Source organism: Branchiostoma lanceolatum, chromosome 10 (assembly GCF_035083965.1).
Source record: "Branchiostoma lanceolatum isolate klBraLanc5 chromosome 10, klBraLanc5.hap2, whole genome shotgun sequence".
NCBI classification, from domain to species: domain Eukaryota; kingdom Metazoa; phylum Chordata; class Leptocardii; order Amphioxiformes; family Branchiostomatidae; genus Branchiostoma; species Branchiostoma lanceolatum.
In genome coordinates this window covers 3,061,929-3,082,330 of record NC_089731.1, presented here as the reverse complement: position 1 = coordinate 3,082,330, position 20,402 = coordinate 3,061,929, and the positions used below count along the sequence as shown (strand labels likewise).

General features: G+C 42.4%; 2 protein-coding genes across 8 annotated transcripts in view; both read right to left on the bottom strand.

Moving 5' to 3' along the window:
* The window catches only part of LOC136443849 (inositol 1,4,5-trisphosphate-gated calcium channel ITPR1-like), a 30,146-nt gene that overhangs the window by 5,100 nt on the left and 4,644 nt on the right, over nucleotides 1-20,402 (bottom strand). The window contains exons 7-17 of the mRNA XM_066441216.1: nucleotides 20,175-20,252; nucleotides 19,808-19,888; nucleotides 19,323-19,426; nucleotides 18,879-18,966; nucleotides 18,448-18,535; nucleotides 17,819-17,926; nucleotides 15,196-15,287; nucleotides 2,079-2,141; nucleotides 1,474-1,552; nucleotides 1,042-1,172; nucleotides 570-644 (exon numbers count right to left, since the gene is read on the bottom strand). Of these exons, the coding sequence (XP_066297313.1) occupies nucleotides 570-644; nucleotides 1,042-1,172; nucleotides 1,474-1,552; nucleotides 2,079-2,141; nucleotides 15,196-15,287; nucleotides 17,819-17,926; nucleotides 18,448-18,535; nucleotides 18,879-18,966; nucleotides 19,323-19,426; nucleotides 19,808-19,888; nucleotides 20,175-20,252 (987 nt within the window). The remainder of the gene's footprint in view (nucleotides 1-569; nucleotides 645-1,041; nucleotides 1,173-1,473; nucleotides 1,553-2,078; nucleotides 2,142-15,195; nucleotides 15,288-17,818; nucleotides 17,927-18,447; nucleotides 18,536-18,878; nucleotides 18,967-19,322; nucleotides 19,427-19,807; nucleotides 19,889-20,174; nucleotides 20,253-20,402) is intronic.
* LOC136443119 (uncharacterized) lies at nucleotides 2,623-14,728 on the bottom strand. Of its 7 annotated transcripts, none has more exons than XM_066440201.1 (6): nucleotides 13,979-14,728; nucleotides 13,534-13,616; nucleotides 12,325-12,500; nucleotides 4,238-4,273; nucleotides 3,872-3,964; nucleotides 2,623-3,741 (listed from the first exon to the last, which is right to left on the bottom strand). In XM_066440201.1, exons 3-6 carry the CDS (start codon nucleotides 12,496-12,498, stop codon nucleotides 3,712-3,714), a joined length of 333 nt encoding a protein of 110 aa, XP_066296298.1. In that variant the 5' UTR covers nucleotides 12,499-12,500; nucleotides 13,534-13,616; nucleotides 13,979-14,728; the 3' UTR covers nucleotides 2,623-3,711. The 7 variants fall into 7 exon arrangements, 6 of the variants coding, with proteins under 6 accessions (XP_066296298.1, XP_066296295.1, XP_066296300.1 ...); XM_066440198.1 differs by having other exon boundaries at nucleotides 12,325-12,503; nucleotides 13,979-14,727; XM_066440203.1 differs by having other exon boundaries at nucleotides 12,364-12,503; nucleotides 13,979-14,721.

The following is a 20,402-nucleotide window of genomic DNA, read 5'->3' as shown; positions in this document are numbered from 1 at the left end:
CAAATTTTTAGAAACTTAGGGTAGCAACAAAATCAACAATATCTGTGCTATTGTCTATCCAAAGACCATGCTGTTTATGTGCTTGTAAAGCTGTTTAGATCATAAGTGCTGCTCAAAAATTGGCCTCTACTGCTACCAGAAGACTTGCATGTCACCTTACCGCCAAATCCTTGAACACAGGGAACATGCCGGAGAGAGAGGGAGGGAGGGAGAGAACAAGGCTGTTCAAATGCAGGAGCACAGGCTCAAACAATAGCTTGATTGAGTGATATCAAGACAACAAAATTCCAACAATCTTTTATAAAATTATTGTCATGATAATATACATTCAAGAAAAAAATTCTTGTTAAGCATCAAAACACCATGCATTTCATGTGCTTGCAAAGCATACCAAATCTCTAGACCTGAAACAAAGTCAAAGAATAATGAAGATTTTCACCGATATTCAACAAGAGATACATCATAAGCCAGTGTTGTTAAAGTTTGCATGTTGTTGAAGGAGTCACGTGGGAGGTGAAATTAAATCATTATCTTAGCTTCATTATGACATTGATTTACTAATTACTTACATATTCTATGATGTGTTTGATGACAGGAAGTATTCCAGCAGCATAGTTCAGTATGAACTCATGTTCAGCGTTCACCTGGATGAAAATGATAGATAGATATGAAATGGAATTAAAGACAAAAGCCTTGTTCTGTTATGCTAGCACTTTGTTCTCAAAATCTCTATCTTGTGGAATCCGGAGTCTGCACTTGCAACCGATCGCGAGCACCAAGATGAGATTGGAACATTGACTTCGACATTTGACAAGACTTTAACAGCCTGTTTTAGTTTCCCATTGAGGGCCAGAGGCTAATGCTTGAGGAGAACCATGCCTTCAACACATTAAAGAACCCACAACACTTATCAATAACAGTGGAGGTCCTAACTGTGTGTGCTAGCCAAAACCCTTTAGTTTAAGGCCCTTAACAATAGCTAAGTTGGGCAGCCAAATCAGTCGATAAAGAGATAAATACATAGACAGAGTTCAAAAGCACCTGTTGAATGGTGAAGGCGTCGTCGTACATGCACCTGTCCACCATGCCGAGCTGCTGCAGCGACGCGCCGTCCCACGCCATCCCCTCATCCGACGCACCGATCGCACCGTGCCACGTCGGCACATAGGTTTCTACAGCCAACAAACAAACAAATAAACAAACAATACACATGCCACGTTGACCCATAGGTTTCTACAGCCAACTAACAAACAAATAAACAATACACATGCCATGTCAGCACATAGGTTTCTAAATCCAACAAATATCAGAAATGTATCTTTGACATTTTGACAGATCAATATCCTGTCATTTCTGATTCACTTACCTGGATGACGGAATATTGTGTTTGCATCGTTCAAAACTATTGTGTTGCACCGTATGGTGTCTTAAGGTCTTACCGCTTATGCAAAGCAAAGAAACAAACAGATTTACCTTGTAGAGCATGTACCCACGTCCCCGTGACCACATGTTCGATTCGACAGTAGCTGTCAAATGGGATCTCCTCAGATTCCTACAATAGACAGGGCATTTGTAAACGTATCATCAGCATTTGTTATGACTATCAAGCACTTGACAACTGTCCCTCAAAAGGAATGAGGAAAGTCACCATTTTAGCAAGCTGAAGAGCTAATATTCCACTGGTCATGACAGATAATGTACAGTATTTACAGGTTCGACAAGAATAATGAACAGTGGACCATGCCTAAACATTTTATCCTTATAGGACTGCAACCCTCTCCAATAGTCACAGTGCATGCTGGGTGAGTGACAGTATCCGGGATTCGAGCTCACAATACATCCAGGTCTGTATCTTACCGCTGCGGGCTTATGCACTCCTATGGTCATCTTAAAGTAAGACGCCCTAAATGTTTGCCAGTTGACCATGGTATTATTTGGCTGAGTTGACTCAGGGCTGAGTTGGTAAAGGGCCCAATTGTACTTATCCCCTGCCCATGCAGCCTTAATCACCATGCTTCTCAGAAATGTAACTTTGACATTTTGACAGATCAATTTCCTGTCATTTCTGATTCACTTACCTGGATGACTGGGTGAAGACGGAATATCGTGTTGGCATCGTTCAGATCGTCACTTAGATCAAGCTAGAGAGAAAAAAATATGATCAACTAGAGAGGCAACATTTGCGGGCAAATACAACATATTTCACCCATCTCCATCCCCATGCAAAATGTGATCAACCACATACATAATGAACCATTACATAGACACATGAACCGAAAAAATGGATTACCAAAGTCCAAAATTCAATTTATGAATGTGCAAGATATGCAGGAATTTTTTTTTCATAATCAAAATGCAGATTTGTGGCTTCTCTACCATGATATTTAAACCAAATGAGCAGAAATTTGGTATGGAAATGGCTCTGATATGTGCCCACATTTCTTTCTTTGCAATTAATTCAGAATAATTAAGTCCCTAGTGTTTCTATTTGAGAAAAACTGGTGATGGCTGGTTAGCTAGCAAACGGTATGAAGATCAGACCGGTTCTCTCCACACACACATACACATTCACTCACAATCTTACCATTTTTGTACTTAAGAGCAAAAATGCAAACATAACGCTTTGAATCTTGACAGTTTTACTTAAACACAAAATTGCAACTTTACACTTGTCTTCTCCCATTGTCTTATTTCCTTTATGTAGCTTCAAATACTGCGAGTTGAATCATTTCCATGTCAAAGCTTTACCGGCAAAAACCTTGCAAACTGCAAATATTTAATCTTTCATCACAGAAAATCTGCATTTATGTAAAAAAATACATGTCTTCGGAATTGGCTGCGATCTATTAGTAGTATTTCCTTTTCTGCCTGACAGGGAGGTCTGCCTGCTTCTTCCACAGGCAGTTTCTCATGGATACTGAACCCAACAATTGATGCAAAATATTTCAGAAACATATTCAAGAAGCACCTTAAAGGCCAGTTTCTGTGAAGCTGGTGGCAAACAATAAGAAGCTTTAAGAACCTTAAAACATACTCAAAAATAAAAGCAGACTTTTGTATGGAGAACTACCTACTGTCAGTTCAAAACAAATCCTTCATAACTCATACAAAAAACTCTGAATCGGAGCACACTGCTTTAAAATTGAAAAAGATAGACACAACAATGCCACAGCCAGTCAGAGACTTTGTCCTACATGTCAAGAAATTGTTGAAGACAAATATCACTTCTTAATGGTATGCCCAACATGTAAGGAAGAAAGATCTAAGTTAATGCAGACAATTACGTGCAAAACAAATTTACCTCAGTCGAAAACAGAGGCTTTTCGTGTACTTATGCCATGTCCCAACACAATATTTGTACATCTAGGCCAATATATCTATACATTTATGCAAAAAAGAATCCCTGAAATAGCGACTTAATTGTAGAAGACATTTAACTCATCATCTGTAACTGTACAACTGAGATGTATGACTCCCCATTGTTAATAATGTTATACATATTTCTGTTGATACTATCTAACATTGACATTTTATAGCCTATTACCTTCCTGTAGTTTGTACTACATTAGTAGAAGTAGTCAGTTGATACTATCTACCATAGACATCATTGTATAGGCTGGAACCTCCCTGCAGTTCGTACTACATTAGTAGAAGTAGCCAACAGTATTTTGCCTTAGTTGTGCAATAAACTTTGACTTGACTTGAGTTGGATCATGATCTGCTTCTCTTCTTTAGTGAGGTCTGAAGGATAGAAACAGAAGAGATTTAGCATTTCAATACAGTGGCTCGTGTAACATTGATCAAAGAAACTATAGACAGATATGGAATCTATTGTGTCCAAAGAAACATGCATGATTCTAGAATTACTTACAATCTTGTGTGGCTTGCTGGGACCAGATTTGTCTGCTTCCTCCAAATGTGGTTTATCACCGACCAGGCTCTGCTTCTCTAGAGGAGGTCCCATCTAGAGAACAGAAATAGGTGCACAAGATATAGCATCACAATGCTGAGTAGAAACATTCATCAACGATATATTTTGACCATACATATAGTATGGGCAAAATATAATGAAAGAAATCAAACATTGACTTGCAAACTGTACATATTGTCTGTCGTCAGAAGAAAACATTACTAGACATTCACTTGTGTTGGAGATAATCTTCTCTTTGATGCCCATGCCAGACCTGTCTCTACACCTACATGTATGTCTAGTCAGACATAAGAAAACAGACCCTACCTGTTGTGTGCCACAAGTATAATTGCCCCTTATCATCTGAAAAGAAACAGAGACACTTTATTCATTCTTCTATACTTTAGTAGACATCTCTCAAAATATTATGCAGAATGGTTGTCAATGGGAAAATGATACGAAATATGACAATGACAGAGATATGAAAACATTTACACATATTGTACAGGCAAGGTAAAACTTTGCAAGAAGGAAAAACTTATTGACCTGAATGATATGAAAACCATAATGAAGGCAAATGACTTGAGATTTGTTATAACATTCTATAAAGAAAATTAATGCAAAGAATGACAAATTGGCAGTAAGAAGAAAGTATTGACACAAATGATTCTTAATTTACAAGGCTTCCAATCATGGAGCATCCACCAGGCTCCCCCTTAAACAGGTCTTCCCAATGCTCTCGTCCCCTACTGAATGTGGTGGCAAGGCGGGAAGCTGGTGCAAATATGTCATTCACAGGCTCCCACTCACCAGGCTCCCCCTTGCCAGGTCATTTTGGCAAGAGCCAGAGCGGGACCCTTAGTCGTTCCCCATCCCCCTTGCCACCACCAAATGTGCCGGGTGGCAAGGGCCGGGATGCTGGCACAAATATAGCATTCACAGGCTCCCAGTCATGGAGCACTCACCAGGCTCCCCCTTGCCAGGTCATTTTGGCAAGAGCCAGAGCGGGACCCTTAGTCGTTCCCCATCCCCCTTGCCACCACCAAATGTGCCGGGTGGCAAGGGCCGGGATGCTGGCACAAATATAGCATTCACAGGCTCCCAGTCATGGAGCACTCACCAGGCTCCCCCTTGCCAGGTCATTTTGGCAAGAGCCAGAGCGGGACCCTTAGTCGTTCCCCATCCCCCTTGCCACCACCAAATGTGCCGGGTGGCAAGGGCCGGGATGCTGGCACAAATATAGCATTCACAGGCTCCCAGTCATGGAGCACTCACCAGGCTCCCCCTTGCCAGGTCATTTTGGCAAGAGCCAGAGCGGGACCCTTAGTCGTTCCCCATCCCCCTTGCCACCACCAAATGTGCCGGGTGGCAAGGGCCGGGATGCTGGCACAAATATGGCATTCACAGGCTTCCACCTAATCTCCAAGCAGATCTACACGGTGCCAAAAGTCGTATATGCTAGCCAGAGAAGCTCCAGTCAACCAGAGACGGTGCGGACTATAGCTTCTCTGGCTAGCACATACAATTTTTGGCACCGTGTAGATCTGCTTGGAGATTACATCCACCATATTCCCCCTTGCCAGGCGATTTTGGCCTGAGCCAGACCAGGACCCTTTGTCCTTCCCCATTCCCTTTGCCATCACCAAATGTGCTTAGGGGCAAAGGCCGGACGCTGGCGCAAATATGTCATTCACAGGCTCCCTGTCATGGAACACTCACTGGGCTCACCCTTGTCATCCAGACTGACAAGGCCGGAGCTGGTACAATACACGTACTCTCACATTCCTCTGACTCTGATCATCGTACTAGTCTGAGCACCGATTTATATGATCACAGCACAACGTACAGTACACAGCATCATGGTAGCTGTAGAATGTCTGTATTACACCATGATTGACAACAGCTTCAAGTGGTGAAATGTACACATGGTCAATGAGAGTTCCTCTTACAGTTGTAGGAGCCTCTATCAACTGTTTAAAGCCATTTTTCATCAAGAATGATAGGATTGTTTTGTTTTCACTTGAAATCAAATTCTCATTGAAGTCACCAACAATCACTGTGTTATTTCTTTCCACTGCAGACAAGCACTCCAACAGTTTCTCCAAACTGGATATGAATCGTTTTTTTGGGACTTTTGGTGGTCTATAAACCGCTACAATGAGATGTTTCATGGGTATGCAGACAGCAGAAACTTGCACAACCTCACATTCTAGGCCGATGTCATTTGGGATGGGAATTTCAGAACACCTGTATATGTCACGGACATATACTGCCACGCCTCCATGAGGGGAATTCATTGCGTTATTAGAACCTTCCTCACCAACATGCTCACTTGACCTGTCTTTGCGAAACATGTTAAAACTCTCCAACTGCACCTGAGAGGACTGCACATTTTCTGACAGCCATGTTTCAGTCAGGCAAATGATATCAGCTTTAACCAAACAAGTTGACTTCAGACTTTTTATGTGACTTACAAGTCCTTCAGTATTGTGATGGACAATGTTCAACCTCAGCACCTCATTTACAGCTCTGTCACCAACATTTGTAAATGGGTTGGCTAGATATTCGAAGTGCATCATCTTATTGACTTCCTTCTGCACAGCCTCATCACAGTAGATGGACTCCTGCTTATAGTCTGTGATGTGAAGACCGCCTATGGAACATACCCTACTCAATGCAACATACGCCATACCTGATGCAAACATTTTTTTCATCGAGACAACCACTTCAGGAACAGTCATGCCCTGTACTTTGTGTACTGTACAGGCCCAAGCTAGCTTGAGAGGAATTTGGTAACGTTTGGCTTTACTCAACCTCTTCAAGTTGTCCTCAATCTGATGTATAGGCACTGAATTTTCAGGTAGACTGCTTGGAACTGCACTTTTTTGTCTTTCAAGCACGCCTGCATTTGGATGATCAAACTGCACAAAGACAGTCCCAACTTCATTTGCATCATTCTGACCACCTGTTACACCAGTCACTGTTCCAAACGCACCATTCACTAGACCATCCTCAACATTGACATTTCTACAAAGCATGACCCTAGCACCAACCCCAACTTTGACCACATCAAGGAGGTCCTGTTTTTCTCCTTTTACATGAGGTCGTCTTGACATTGAACCTGTGGTGGGATCTTTGACAAAATCAGAGGCTTCAAAGCATCTTATATCTGAACACCTGAGATTCAACATCTTGTCATTATGGTCTGCGGCAGCATCATTTCTGGAAAAGATGTGAAGTGCATCCTTAGGATAATCATCCGATGCGAAGTCTACAGCTAAAACCCTTGATGCTAAAAGTTTGTCATCTTCATCTGAAAGTTTGTCTTCTTTTCTCTTCACCCTCAGTCTATTCAAAAGCTTTGCAAAGGAAGCGTCATCCTTCTGCCTCATGATTTCCTCAAGTTCAATAACTTCAAAGATTCGACTCCACAAGTCACCAATTTCTTTTTCCTTGTAGAGACTTCCTCCACTGACTGGAGGTATCTGATACATGTCACCCACTGCCAAGATGCTTACATTTCCAAAGTCTGCATTTGGCCTTCCTTGTGTCAGCTGACGCAACCTACCGTGGATAAAGGACAGTAGCTTTTTGTCAACCATTGATACTTCATCTACAATCACAATTTTCAGGCTTTCAAACTGTGCACGCAAAGTGTTAAGGGTACTTTCAGCAAGGGGTTGATACTTGCTGGTCATAACATTCAGATGGAACGCATGGTGGACAGTGCTTCCACCAATATTGAATGCGGCAGTTCCGGTGGGTGCTGTAAGAAGGACAGAGACATTATCAGGGTTTTCTTGTATCTGTTGTAGTAACCTGGAAGCCTCATAATATATGCATTTGATAAGATGGCTCTTTCCAGTCCCCGCACCACCCGTTACAAAAATATGGAAGGGATCTGGTCGTTTTCCCTGTGCAATGTCCATACACCACTTACGTACAAAATAGAAGACCTTCTGTTGTATTGGGTTGAGCGACTGCATCATGGGGATCGCATCTTTCAAGGAGACTTTCGTCTGGCAGCCTTCTAGGGTAAAGCTTCTTTCTTTGGATTTGTCAGTTGTTGCTAGGTCAGGGATGTCGTCCTCTGTGCCTTCATTACCCTCATTCGCTTCATTTTCTTCTCTCATATTTTGACACTCAAGTCTTTCTTGCTCCAGTTCGGGGAAGATCTGGGCCCATACATCTTCTACATAAGTACCGTTTTCTACATCTTTGCGTGCCTGCTCAATGTCTTCAACATTTTGCTCAAATTTGCGCCTATTCCCATTCACAATGACATTGACCCTATCCTCCGAGACTGACAAGGGAGCAAACCCATCAGAGTAGAATTCTTCATACTTTGCAAATGGTGGTGGTTTCAACTGCGTGTCAATGTAGTGTGGCAAGTACAACTTGAGCAATGTCAAGTAGAATCGCTCTGGCTCTTTCATTCTATTAAATTTGGCATAACGGATGATTGCAGGCTTAGATCTTGTACGTTTTTGTACAACCCCCAAATTATCCCTTAGCACATGCTTTGCTACTCCTCTAGAAGATTGCTCGACATTACTTTGTTTGCCTGAACGAGAAACGACACGATACTCAGAGACAAACTCTGCAGCACACATTGATCGGAAGGGTTCTTCTGGTGGTCTTGCCTTGTATCGATCCATAATGCTTGGCATCCAGATGCTTGCTTCATCACAGTTTCCCTCATTCTGAAGCTTTTGAATTTCCGCCAAAGGTTTTGACAAGCGAGTAGCTTGCTCATCTGTTGGTATGAAAGTGACTGCTCTGGAACAATCCTTCAACTTAAGGCTACAGACTCGATACACTGCCTCCTGGGCACTCACTTCCCTATGGTGAAGGTAGGCACTGCCAACTTTTCTCATTTCTCTCAGTACATCCTCATTGCCTTCCCTTGCCTCTTTCTGGGCCTGTTTGAGTAGCTTTCCCATTTCTCTTTCTGCTTTGCTGATATATGATACAATGTACCTGACACAACTATATGCGTCGAGAACAAACTGGATGTCCATGTTACCATTCCAAGCCCGGAGTAGATGCGGATTATAATTGTTCACCCATATGTCCTTTGGCTCACGTCTGAGCACTACCTGCTTCCTGGTTGCCATCAAGTTGAAAGCGTCACAGAACTCTGTTGCGGTGAGATTTGCCTCCTTCAAGATGTCATCAGTGGAGCACTTTTCTGGCTCTGTGGTCTTGTCCAACACGTCCCAGAACTTTTTGAGGACGACCTCAGCTTGCTTCTTTCTTCCTTTGAAAGCTGCCATTTCTTGATCGGTTAGATCCTGCAGTTTCACGGGGTCGCACATAAATGTCTGCTTCACTGGCGGTTTTGGAAATGCGAACCTACAGACCTTGCCACCGTTCTTGCAAGATGATGTGTGACCTTTTCGGTGCATTTGAACCTGACTAACTATGTCAAACAACTCTTTATCTGTCTCTGAGTCCGGTAGCTGACTGCACACATACCTGTCCACAAAGGAGCAGACCTCCTCGTCAGAATTTACGTTCAATTTTGGCGCATCTTTCACCCAAAACAAACAGTGGATATGTGGACTTCCGCGCTGTTGAAACTCTGTCCGCGTAAAGGTGTCTACGACTTCTCCAATTGGTTGCGATGGAGATTCAATGAGATGTTTAAAAAGCAGCTTGACTCTACAATCAAACATGCGAGCAGCAGTGACAGGATTACTTCTCAAAATGTTGCAACGCTCTTCCCACGACAACTCACTTACTGGTACGGTACCATGGTCTTGTCGAATCGCCTCTAAGACTTCTGGCCAGCGCAAATCTGCAGCAGAAAATGTTGCGAACCAGGTTGGAATTCCGAGCTGTCTTATCATCGCGAACAGTTCATTTAGCGCCCTGTCCCAAAACTGCGGGGTGCCCCTGACTGGCTGCAGGAAGCGATAGCCTTGATCTGACTTAAGAATGTCACGTAAATCCTCTTTGTTTGACAACATGCTAGAAGATATTCTACGGCCATCACTTGTTGTAGGTGAACCTTTTCGCATAGATATGGAAATGTTTGATTGTATGAAGTGCAGCTCTGTTACAAATTGTGCATAGAATATGTAGCTAGCGTCTCTCGCAAACCGTGTATCTGCACCCATAAGGCGTGCCTTGAAGTACTTACTAGGTGTAATACGCACATCACGATTATCATTAAAAGAAAACTTCCCAGTGGGAAATTGAACAGGGAACGACATTGCCTCTCCTCCAACCTCCTGGAATACAAAAATTGGCTTGTTTCCCTCTCCTGGAGCCACAGACAGGACGCATTCATCGTAGTGGTCAAGAAATTCCTGCCCTATGTCTACTGGTTGAAGGCAAGTGTCATGGGGCAGACCCCGCAAGCGGCTGTCGAGCTCTTCTTCCTCGTTCAGACCTGCTTCTTCCATTGCTTCATCCACATTCACCTGTTGAAGAATGTTGTCCATTTCATCATCTTCCATAGCATCTCCAGGTGGTCCTTCCATGCCATCCCCTTCAACACTGACAGACGCGAGGTGGTCTGGGGTGATACAAACTTCTGAGTCGTCCTCCTCTCCATGTTCAGCATCAGATGGTTCAAGAAGCCCTTGTTCTTCGTTCCAAGACAAAGCCCAGTCTGCGTCAATAGATGTACCAGTGTAATGTTCATGATTCTCCACAAGATACCTAAGAGCAACATCGACCCTCTTTGGACTGATTTGTCTATACATGTGATGGCCACTATACTGTAGCTTCTTCTTTAGTTTTACTTTGATTAACAGAGCTTCAGTAGGCATTCTGGGAAGGATTGCATGTGTTTGACTTACATCTGCTGGGACGCACACTACATTGCCGACAACACCTTTCTGGCCCCCTTTTGGGAGAGCGGCAATTTTCATAAATGGTATTCGCTTAGCTACGAGTTGTGACTCAAGAATGTTGAGACTTTTCAGCTCAGCAGGTATTTCTGGGAGTTTCATTTTATTACTTTGGGCCTGGTATGGAACTGCTTTCTTTGTCTTCAAATGCACGTCACAACAGTGACATATCCACTCTTTCCCCCTGGATGAATTTGCTGTGTGACACACATGTGGGCTGCAGTCTACATTGCATTGATGTACATACGTACCTGTAAGACAGTGGTGAACAGCCTGAACATACTTTGATTTGTTACAGATTACAACTTGTTCATGAAACAAAAGCCTATGACATACTGTACAAACAAATTCTGGTCCCTTTTTGCATTCCACTCGAAACTTTTCAATTGCCTTCTCTACATCTGGTAAATTCTTGTTTCTGTTTCTGTTAATCTGCACATTTCTTTTTTTTAAATCTCTATGATTTTGATCTGTATGATATCTATCCGTTTCATAGTCTCGCTTATCCTGGGCATGGTCTTCATCAGTGTGGTACCGCCCCTTCTTTCTATCCCGTTGGGCCTGGGCATACTTCTCATCCTGCTGGTATCGTTTCCTTTCTCGGTCCCGTCTGGCCTTTTTCTGGTCCTCATTAGCGTTGTTATTTACTTGTGTTGACTTTCTCTTGTTGCTGGCAACTTCTAAAGCCGCTGCAGCTTCTTCTCTGTGGCACCGTGACATACTCCTTGTCTGTCTTCTGCTGAAGACTGTTGCGTCCTCATCATCGTTATCATTCTGTAACATCTTTCTCGTGCTGCTGGCAACTTGTGAGGCCGCTGCAGCTTCTTCTCTGTGGCACCCTGTGATACTGTGTCTTCTGCTGAAAACTCTTGTGACAACATCAAAATGATTCCTGTCTTTATTGTGCAAGTATAAAGCATTACTAGTTTGTAATGTACTGTCACACCACGGATACTTACTCCATTCCCACGTATAGCCATACTCACTGTACACAAAGATGTTTCTTCCCAGCAGTAAAGACATCGCATTTACTTCTACCTGTGTGGCCCATGTACGAAGATCTGCTGGATGAGGGTTCAGCTCAGTTCGACCATCACGAGACAGGTACTGGTCCATGGTTCGTCCATTTGGCTCGAACACAAACCAAGGTCTGTAAACATCTTCAGACAATGTTGCCATATATTCAATCGTACGCTGCCTTAATATAGCGTGATACTTTTCTGTGCCACAAATATGGTAGCTTATCGCCCTATAAAAACAATTCCCGTCCCCATCAATTTTAATGGGATTGATCGGTGGTTTGGAATCCAAAGGGACATCCGTTTGTTCAATATTGAGATATCTTTCAACAGGAAGGTTCAACTGACCTGCAAGTTGCAATTGATCATTTTCTGTGAAGGGCTTGAACCTGAAATCTCCAACCTTCGACTCCCCAGTAACCTCTAATTCCTGCTCCTCCCCCTCCTCCCCTCTTACCTCTAATTCCTGCCTACCAGCTGGGTCCTCCAATCTTACCTCTAATGGCTGCTCATCAACTGGCTCCTCACCTCTTACCTCCAATACCTGCTCCTTGGCCAGATCCTCTCCTCTTACCTCCAATTCCTGGTCATCAGCCGGTTTCTCTCCTCTTATGTGTAACTCCTGCTTGTCAACCCGATCCTTGATTTGCTGCTTTGCCTTCCACTCATTCAACCCCTTCAGTACTTTCTTACTCTTGCGTCTTGGCATTTCTGCTAAAAAAATGAAAGTACCAGAATGTACATTCTGAAGCAGTATAGAAATGTACATGCTAAAAGTTTAGAACCTCTTCGAAAATTATCTAGTCTCCAACTAAGCTCCTAGCATACTAAACATCACAAAGCACATGTAACCACAACAATGACGCATTTTAGAATATTTTCATGTTCATTCCATGTCCTTGAAAATGTGGTGGCTTGTGTGGCAGTTTGTCAAACAAGCCCCCCTCCCCCTCCCACAAAAATCTGAGGAACACAGGAAGACGTCACCATCAAAACAAAATATATGTGCAGTTTATAACCATCATGAAACAGAAATGATACAGAAACCTCTATTTTAAGCTAGTCGTTTCTAACGTAAGACCGATTTCATAGCTACTAAAGTCCTGCATGTAAAGAAATAAGATGTCTGCTATAACTACGATACGTAATCAACATGATGAAGGGCCAAGCAAATTCTTACCTGATAAAAATAGTCGGCTATCTTACGAAGTACATGTATATGTTACTGAACCGTTGGTTCTTGAGTTTCTAGAGGGGAGCGTAGTTGGCTGAAGACTCTACTCTTAGTGTTCTCTACTCCACTCTAGACTACTTTTCATTTAATATACAAGTCCGACAAACAGAAAAGATGAGTGGTCCATGGAAATTTCCAACTTTGAACACAACAAAACGTAACAGACGAAATGTGACCGCGAAAAGAAATAAATTTTATTTATTTATTTTTTTATTGATTTATCTATTAATGAAATGTTAGGTAACCAATATTTACTAAAAATGTTAAAAGGTCCAGAGTGACACCCAAAAGTGTCATTTCTAACGGAAATCGGGGACTTATTGCAAAAACACTACGACGCTGGCATAGCACTTGGCTGCGGTCCCAGACCGCGAATTTTCAAATGTGTTGAATATTTTTTTATAAAGCGAGAGCCGACAGAAACTATTTGGCGTTATCAATTAAAATTAACATGTCTATACGTACGATAACAATGTAGGGAAGGAATTCTGGATAGCAGGCACTTCTTACCTGGTAGTACTTTCCGATATCTGACGAGAAAAAAAATGTTGGTCTTGGCGCGGAATGTCGTCTGCTAAGAGTCTGCTAGCGTGCTAGTGATGAAAACAACAAAACGTAAAACGTATATACGAAACGTGACTACGAAAAGAAATAAAATTTATTGATTTATTTGCTCATTAAATCACAGATAAGCATAACTTACTAAAAATGTAAAGAACTGCAGAGTGACGGTCGTTTCTAACTTAGCACGGGGATTTTATTGCGAAAACACTCCGACGCTGCGTATAGCACTTGCCTGCGGTCGCTAATTATGGAAAATTCCAGACCGCGCATGTTCAAATGTGTTTACTAAGCGATAGCCGACACAAACTTTGGCGTTGTCAATTAACACAAATATCTCTATACGTACGATAATAATGTAGGGAAGGAATTCAGGATAAGCACTTCATAATACCTGGTAGTACTGTACTTTCTGCTATCTGACGAGAAAAAAATGCTGGTCTTGACGCGGAGTGTCGTCTGCTAGCGTGCTGCTGATGGAAAATTCCGCAGAAGCTTTCCAACGAACCGACATGCAGCGGGGGGATGTGTATGCAAGTTCGATACTAAAAAGTGTTGAACCCGGAGTATAGCCTTTTTATTTGCATTTCATGATATTATATAGTATATGTACTTTATTAAATTCGTTTAGGCCTACATTCCTAAATACCTTGTTCTTATCCTATATGAAGAATATACTCAATCCCCCCACAATATCTGAATGGTCGCGTCCACATGCCGCGCGCCTATTGGTTCTCTCCGCAGGACCACGTGGTTACCTTACCTTACCACGTGGTTACCACGTGGTTATAGAAGTCAATATAAAGTAGCAAAACATCGCCCAGAAATACCAAAATAAATCATTTTGAAGTGGTGTATACAAAAATATGAACAAGGTTCTTTGAGTATATATGTTCAAGCTATCCACATACTGAATTTCGGATTATATGTTTTTGACACTAGAGCACAGAAGCCCCCCAAACACAGTTTTGGCCAGAAATTGGCACAAAAACCTCAATAAAAATTTTTTAAAGCCAGTTATCGAAACAAATGAAAAATCGTTAGTGGGTATTTGCCTCCTCTACCCTTATGCCAAATTTCAGGTGACTTAGTCCAAAAATGACAGAAATGAATCGATTTGAAAATTTGACAGGAGAAGAAACATGAGAGAAAACAATATATTCCACCATACTAGGGTATGGTGAAATATAATTAATCTTGTATTCTTGCTCTAGTAAACCATTAACTGCATACACTAAACAGTATTTCGTGTGAGGTACGCTTGCAAAAGTAGGTTGGCCACACACACACACACACACACACACACACACACACACACACACACACACACACACACACACACACACACACACACACACACAAACACACACACACGTCAATGTTATCAACTACAGTTTATATATATCATGAAAAGGCAGAGGCTCAACAACAACTTCGTGGCCATACCGACTGCCGACCACCTTTGACCTGTTGCTGACGTCACACTTCCGTTCAGGTCACGTTACATAAGTTTCGGGTCATTCCAAGTTGAGAAAGATGAGGCATGTCATGGGACTGATCAAAATTGTGCGGAAATTTTTAACGTATGAAATCTTCATAACTTCAAATCACCTTGAACTTGTCCCCGTCTCTGGACACGCTGAGGTACTTCCTTGTCGTGATGTGACGTAACAGGCATCGCTGCTCCCAGCAAAGGGTGTTCCCTACAAAACAAAAACAGTGATGAAACGATACATGACCGCCGCTTATTCCACAAAAACACCTCCTTTGCCCTTGTAACATATGTAACACCGAGGAGGTTTACCTGCTTGGTAACACACTTCTGGTGAATCTTCGTTTTTCTGAGTGACGGGATTTGACTCAGAGCTGCAGAGTCTGAGGTTTTCCGGTGTTTGTTTCAGTCCGTCACTACCGTGACCGATAAGTACAAAAGTTGTCACTAGTGGATTCCGCCACTACCGTGGCCGACAAGTGAGGTAGGCTCCTGAACACGAATTGGCGAAATTCGAAACACGAATTGCGCCACGTAGAGGCGCAATTCGTGGCGCGCAAAGCGCCACCAGGGGGCTAAACTCGAGATCTCGAATTCGTCCACGCGGAAGCGGTAGCGCGAAGCTCAATACAAAACCGGCACTGACATGGCTCGCATAGCGCCACCGGGGGGCGAAACTCGAGATCTCGAATACGTCCACCCGGAAGGGGCATCGCGAAGCCCGCAATGCAACGTTACTGATATCATGAGTTACGTAACTATATGTCCAACCAGTGGTGGCAGCGAAGCGCATATTTACGAAACACGTACCTACGATCGTGGTGCAAGCACCTCACATACGATTCATCTACGCTACATTATATAAGTAGAATTTTCATGGGAAAAGTATTTAAAGAATACATTCTCCGCCGAATACGGCCACAAATAACGTCAAATCGCGGCAAATCATAGCGTAAAGGTTCAAATGCTTGGGCAAAAATCTTGTTTTTCTTAACGTTTCGCTGACTTTCGTCGCGTCGTTTGAGCCTTGAAAAACAGGTTTTTGATGAGATCAACATATGTCAAAGGTACCGATATCGACTGTTTGAAAGCAGAACAATAGCAAGAAACAAAAGAGAGCGATTGTCGAACGGTAGACGGCGTCCCCGCTCCCGAAACTACAATACAAACCCAAAATTTAGCCTATTGTTTCGGGTCATTTTACGATAAAATCGGACAAGATTCTATACAATACACCGAACTTAACGATTATGGACGATACAGTTATACATTGCTTTTACCATTGAGTGGATGGTAAATGGTTTGGTGTTTTGAAATTCTATACAGAAATACGAAATATACAGAAAAAATGTATACAAATAATTGGAATCTACTGTAGTAGATTTCGGCATTTTTCATAACGCTTTCCAATTTAATAGTAGCATGAAAGTTCATCTGAGTTGGTAAAAGTCATCATGAATTAAGGACTAAACTCGTTTCCTTGATTTGTTGATTATTTTTTTATCTTACCTCATCGCTTGTCGTGTGTTGCTATAGTATGTTTTGATGTTAGTTAGCAAGATATTGATAATTATTACTTTTGAAACATGTTCGTCGTAAAATCTCGGATGTTTTCGGAAATAGTCGGCTCGTACAAACTGCAGTGATTCCTGGGATAGCATCATATTTTCATGGTCGCCATTTTGTTTGAATTTTTGTTTGTTGTGGTGAATGTCTACGTAGTTTCAGTCTGATTTATCAGACCCCGACTTTAGTGTAATGTTCGCTTTATTGAACTAATTCTATCTGCCGTGAGTAGAGTAGCTTCAGCAGGAAATCTTTGCCATGGTCGTGAATAAAGAATGTATTATCTGTACAATCGATTCTGAAACTGGAGCAAAGAATGTTACTAGTACTTAGAACACACACTATCCCATTCTTGCCACTATTTTCACTATTTTGTCACAATGCATTTGTATCAATTTGTTATTATTCTCAGCCCCGTAACCAGGTCCTGTAACAGCAAATTAAACAGAATGTTATTGACATAAACGATTATAAACAAAGCAACAATTGCTGGCTGAAATTGTTACCCATACTCGATAAGTTAAATATTAAACAGAATTCGTAAATATGCACTTCGCTTCGGACGAATACATTTACTCCTTGGTCTGTGCGTGTTTTGTATTGCGATTAGCTGACTACAATACATCATAAGTTAAACATTAACAGAATGGCTAAATCGCAATCCGTGTTTCGTAAATATGCGCTTCGCTGCCACCACTGGTTGGACATATAGTTACGTAACTCATGATATCAGTAACGTTGCATTGCGGGCTTCGCGATGCCCCTTCCGGGTGGACGTATTCGAGATCTCGAGTTTCGCCCCCCGGTGGCGCTATGCGAGCCATGTCAGTGCCGATTTTGTATTGAGCTTCGCGCTACCGCTTCCGCGTGGACGAATTCGAGATCTCGAGTTTAGCCCCCTGGTGGCGCTTTGCGCGCCACGAATTGCGCCTCTACGTGGCGCAATTCGTGTTTCGAATTTCGCCAATTCGTGTTCAATGGCCTACCTGGACAAGTACATGTTTTGTCGCGTTACACCCCTGCTTTAGCTGCGCGACACTCCTGCTAATTCTCGTACGGCCAGCTTTTTCAAAAGCTTTTTTTTTTTTTTCAGCATCATCTTTACAAAGGTACAAAAATGCTATTTTAGCACTTTGCACATGAGGTATCAGATGCAAACAAAAAGATGACGTGTACCGTTCATGATGTCATCGCCGTGTTCCACCTGCCAGTAGGTGATCGCAGAGGATGATGGGAACATAGACCTGGGCTTGTTCGTGTCCTGAGGTCGGACCCGCAGATGGACTGAAAATTGTTTACAAAAACACAATATTTGTCAATTTTCTTTGAAAAGAAATTACGTCTGGTGCATTTTGATCATGTTAACTTGGGTTTCCGCAGAAGTGATACTGTTGACCCTTTAGAAATAGAGGCCTTTGCATAAGCACTCAGCTATTTCTGAAAAAAAGAATGCCTATTTGCTTTCTAAGATTTGTTGTTCTAAACCTGTGGAAATGATTAGGAAATGCACAGCGATCAGAGGTGTCGGTTGCTCAATGATTGCAAGATCTTGGTCATGCTTACTATACGTGATAGATCCTTACGTAATCTTTTAGTCTTGTTGTAACTGACACCTTTAACTATGTCATCACCATCTTTCGTCCGGATTTACTCCGGTGAGGTACACTTAATAGAGTTTTAAAGTTTTAACTATGTATGTTGCTCAAACTTCTTCATCATATAATCCATTGTGTTTTAAAGACTATATCAGGGAACAAGTTTTGTATAGGGACCATTTCATAGAAAGGTACAATTATGTTTTCTACCGTCTTCAAAGCTTTCGTCCCCGAATGACCCGCTCGCCACCAAGTAGGCTTCGTGCTCTTTGTGGTACAGCCGAACCAAACAACCGCCCTAGAATTAACAACAAAGACATGAAAATGCAGGACGATAAATATATGGTGCATATTGATACAGCAGAACGATAAATGTCTTGTAAATCAGAATCAAGACAAAATCTAAGTATTTTCTGATCCAAGTCGACTTATCTAGTGGTTAGGATTTGGCGCTCTCACCGCCAAGGCCCGGGTTCGATTCCCGGTGTGGGAACCACTGAAACGCGCGAAGCGAGTAGCACAGTCTCCTGGCTCCCAGGAATCGGACCCAGGTCACCAGCGCACAAACCCAACGCGCTTACCACAAGGCTAAAAGGTCCAGACCGGTTAGCCTGGTCAGTAAGTGGCGCTGTTACACTCACCGTGAGGTATTTTTCCTGTTGCTCCTTGGCGCTGATGTTGCGGTAAACTGTGAAGGCACTGTGTCTGACGGACAGGTTCAACTCACGACTGGTCAAAGAAAAAACAATCAAATTCTTCAATTACAGGCTTAACTTAGGTGCGGTTTTTAGAGCGGCGTGACCATTGAAGACCATTGAGCATCAAAAGAAATCAACAGATCTTTAACGGTTGTTAACAACCGTTATTGTTGTTGTTGATAACAAACAAATGTTACTTCATACAATCTTGTTTCATTACATCATGTGCAAATTACACTTTGATTCATACCGTTCTAATCACGGCATATGAGGCTGATTCCAGTTGAGCTACAGGGGCATCCTTAATATATATCAGGCCGGTTCATTAAAAGCCGCGGGACGGCTCTGCATGGGAGGATTCGAATGTGACAATTGTCAACCCATTACCTCGTGCTCTCCACGAATCTCGGCCCGTAGGCAGGTTTGCTGGTGTGTAAGTAGTTCCCAGGAGTCTTCACACTCTCCAACACGATCTGGTCCCCCAAGCGGACCTGAAGGGAAGTGCAGACGCCTACGTCAGTCTTTGACTTTACCACTACATGTTTATCATAAATTGACCAGCTGTACGTAGTCTATATGCATATGACAGGCAAATCTAGGTATACAGTCAAACCTGTACTGGTGACCACTCCTGCATAGGATCTACCTGGCCATAAAGTCCCTTATATTATTTCTCCCATTGACATAAACATCAAGAACCGAAGCATTAAGTATTGATTGACCTAAGCATTAAGAATCCTGTCTAAAATGGTTACCTATCTACTGACCATTGTCTTCAATTCCCCTGAGTGGTCACCATAGAACAGGATTGACTGTATGACTCAAAATGCCTCCAAGGCCATTTCCATACTAATGCGTTTGTGTCTACTTACGGTGTCCAGTTCGGCCTTGACCTTAAACCTGGGCATGATTTTGTACTGCGCGTGTTTGGAGTTGAACGGGAGCAGCTCCACCTAATCATGGAGAAAATGTGAGTTGTTTGTTATAAGGATACCGCAAACCACAACGCAGATTACATGATACATGTTAGAACATCAACTAACAGATTTGTAAACACTTCTTGCTACAGCGAGCGATCATTTCTGCAGCGAAAGCTTCATTTACCAAGTCAGCAACTACATTTCTTGCTATATAAGTATCGCATCGCCCACATTATGGGCACGGGTCAATATATTTGTGAAAAAAAGCTTTCAGAAGAAAATAAAGCTGTTGAGTATGAAGTTTGAAAGCTCTACCGACCCGCATGTTGTTGATCTCGGTATGTGACGTCTGCGTGGTGCTGACGTGGAGGAACTTCTTGGTAAACACGTGTTGGAGCTGGAACGAAATACAGTCAAGAATATGTTTTCTGCTAGCTGCATTGCAGAATTGGGATACGAGAGGAAAGTTAGAACTTTCATGTCTAAGTATGTCCCACCAAGAAAGTTGCAGAGGGTTCAAATTGAAGACTTACACAGCTTAAGAAAC

What these genes read in the sequence shown, in the direction of transcription:
- LOC136443119 (XM_066440201.1), bottom strand. Translation starts at nt 12,498, where the DNA reads ATGCCAAGACGCAAGAGTAAGAAAGTACTGAAGGGGTTGAATGAGTGG. An exon ending in CCAAGGAGCAGGTATTGGAG is followed by an intron (nt 4,274 to 12,324) that starts GTAAGAGGTGAG and finishes GTTTCTTTTCAG; the next exon opens with ATGATAAGGGGCAATTATAC. An exon ending in ATACTTGTGGCACACAACAG is followed by an intron (nt 3,965 to 4,237) that starts GTAGGGTCTGTT and finishes TCTGTTCTCTAG; the next exon opens with ATGGGACCTCCTCTAGAGAA.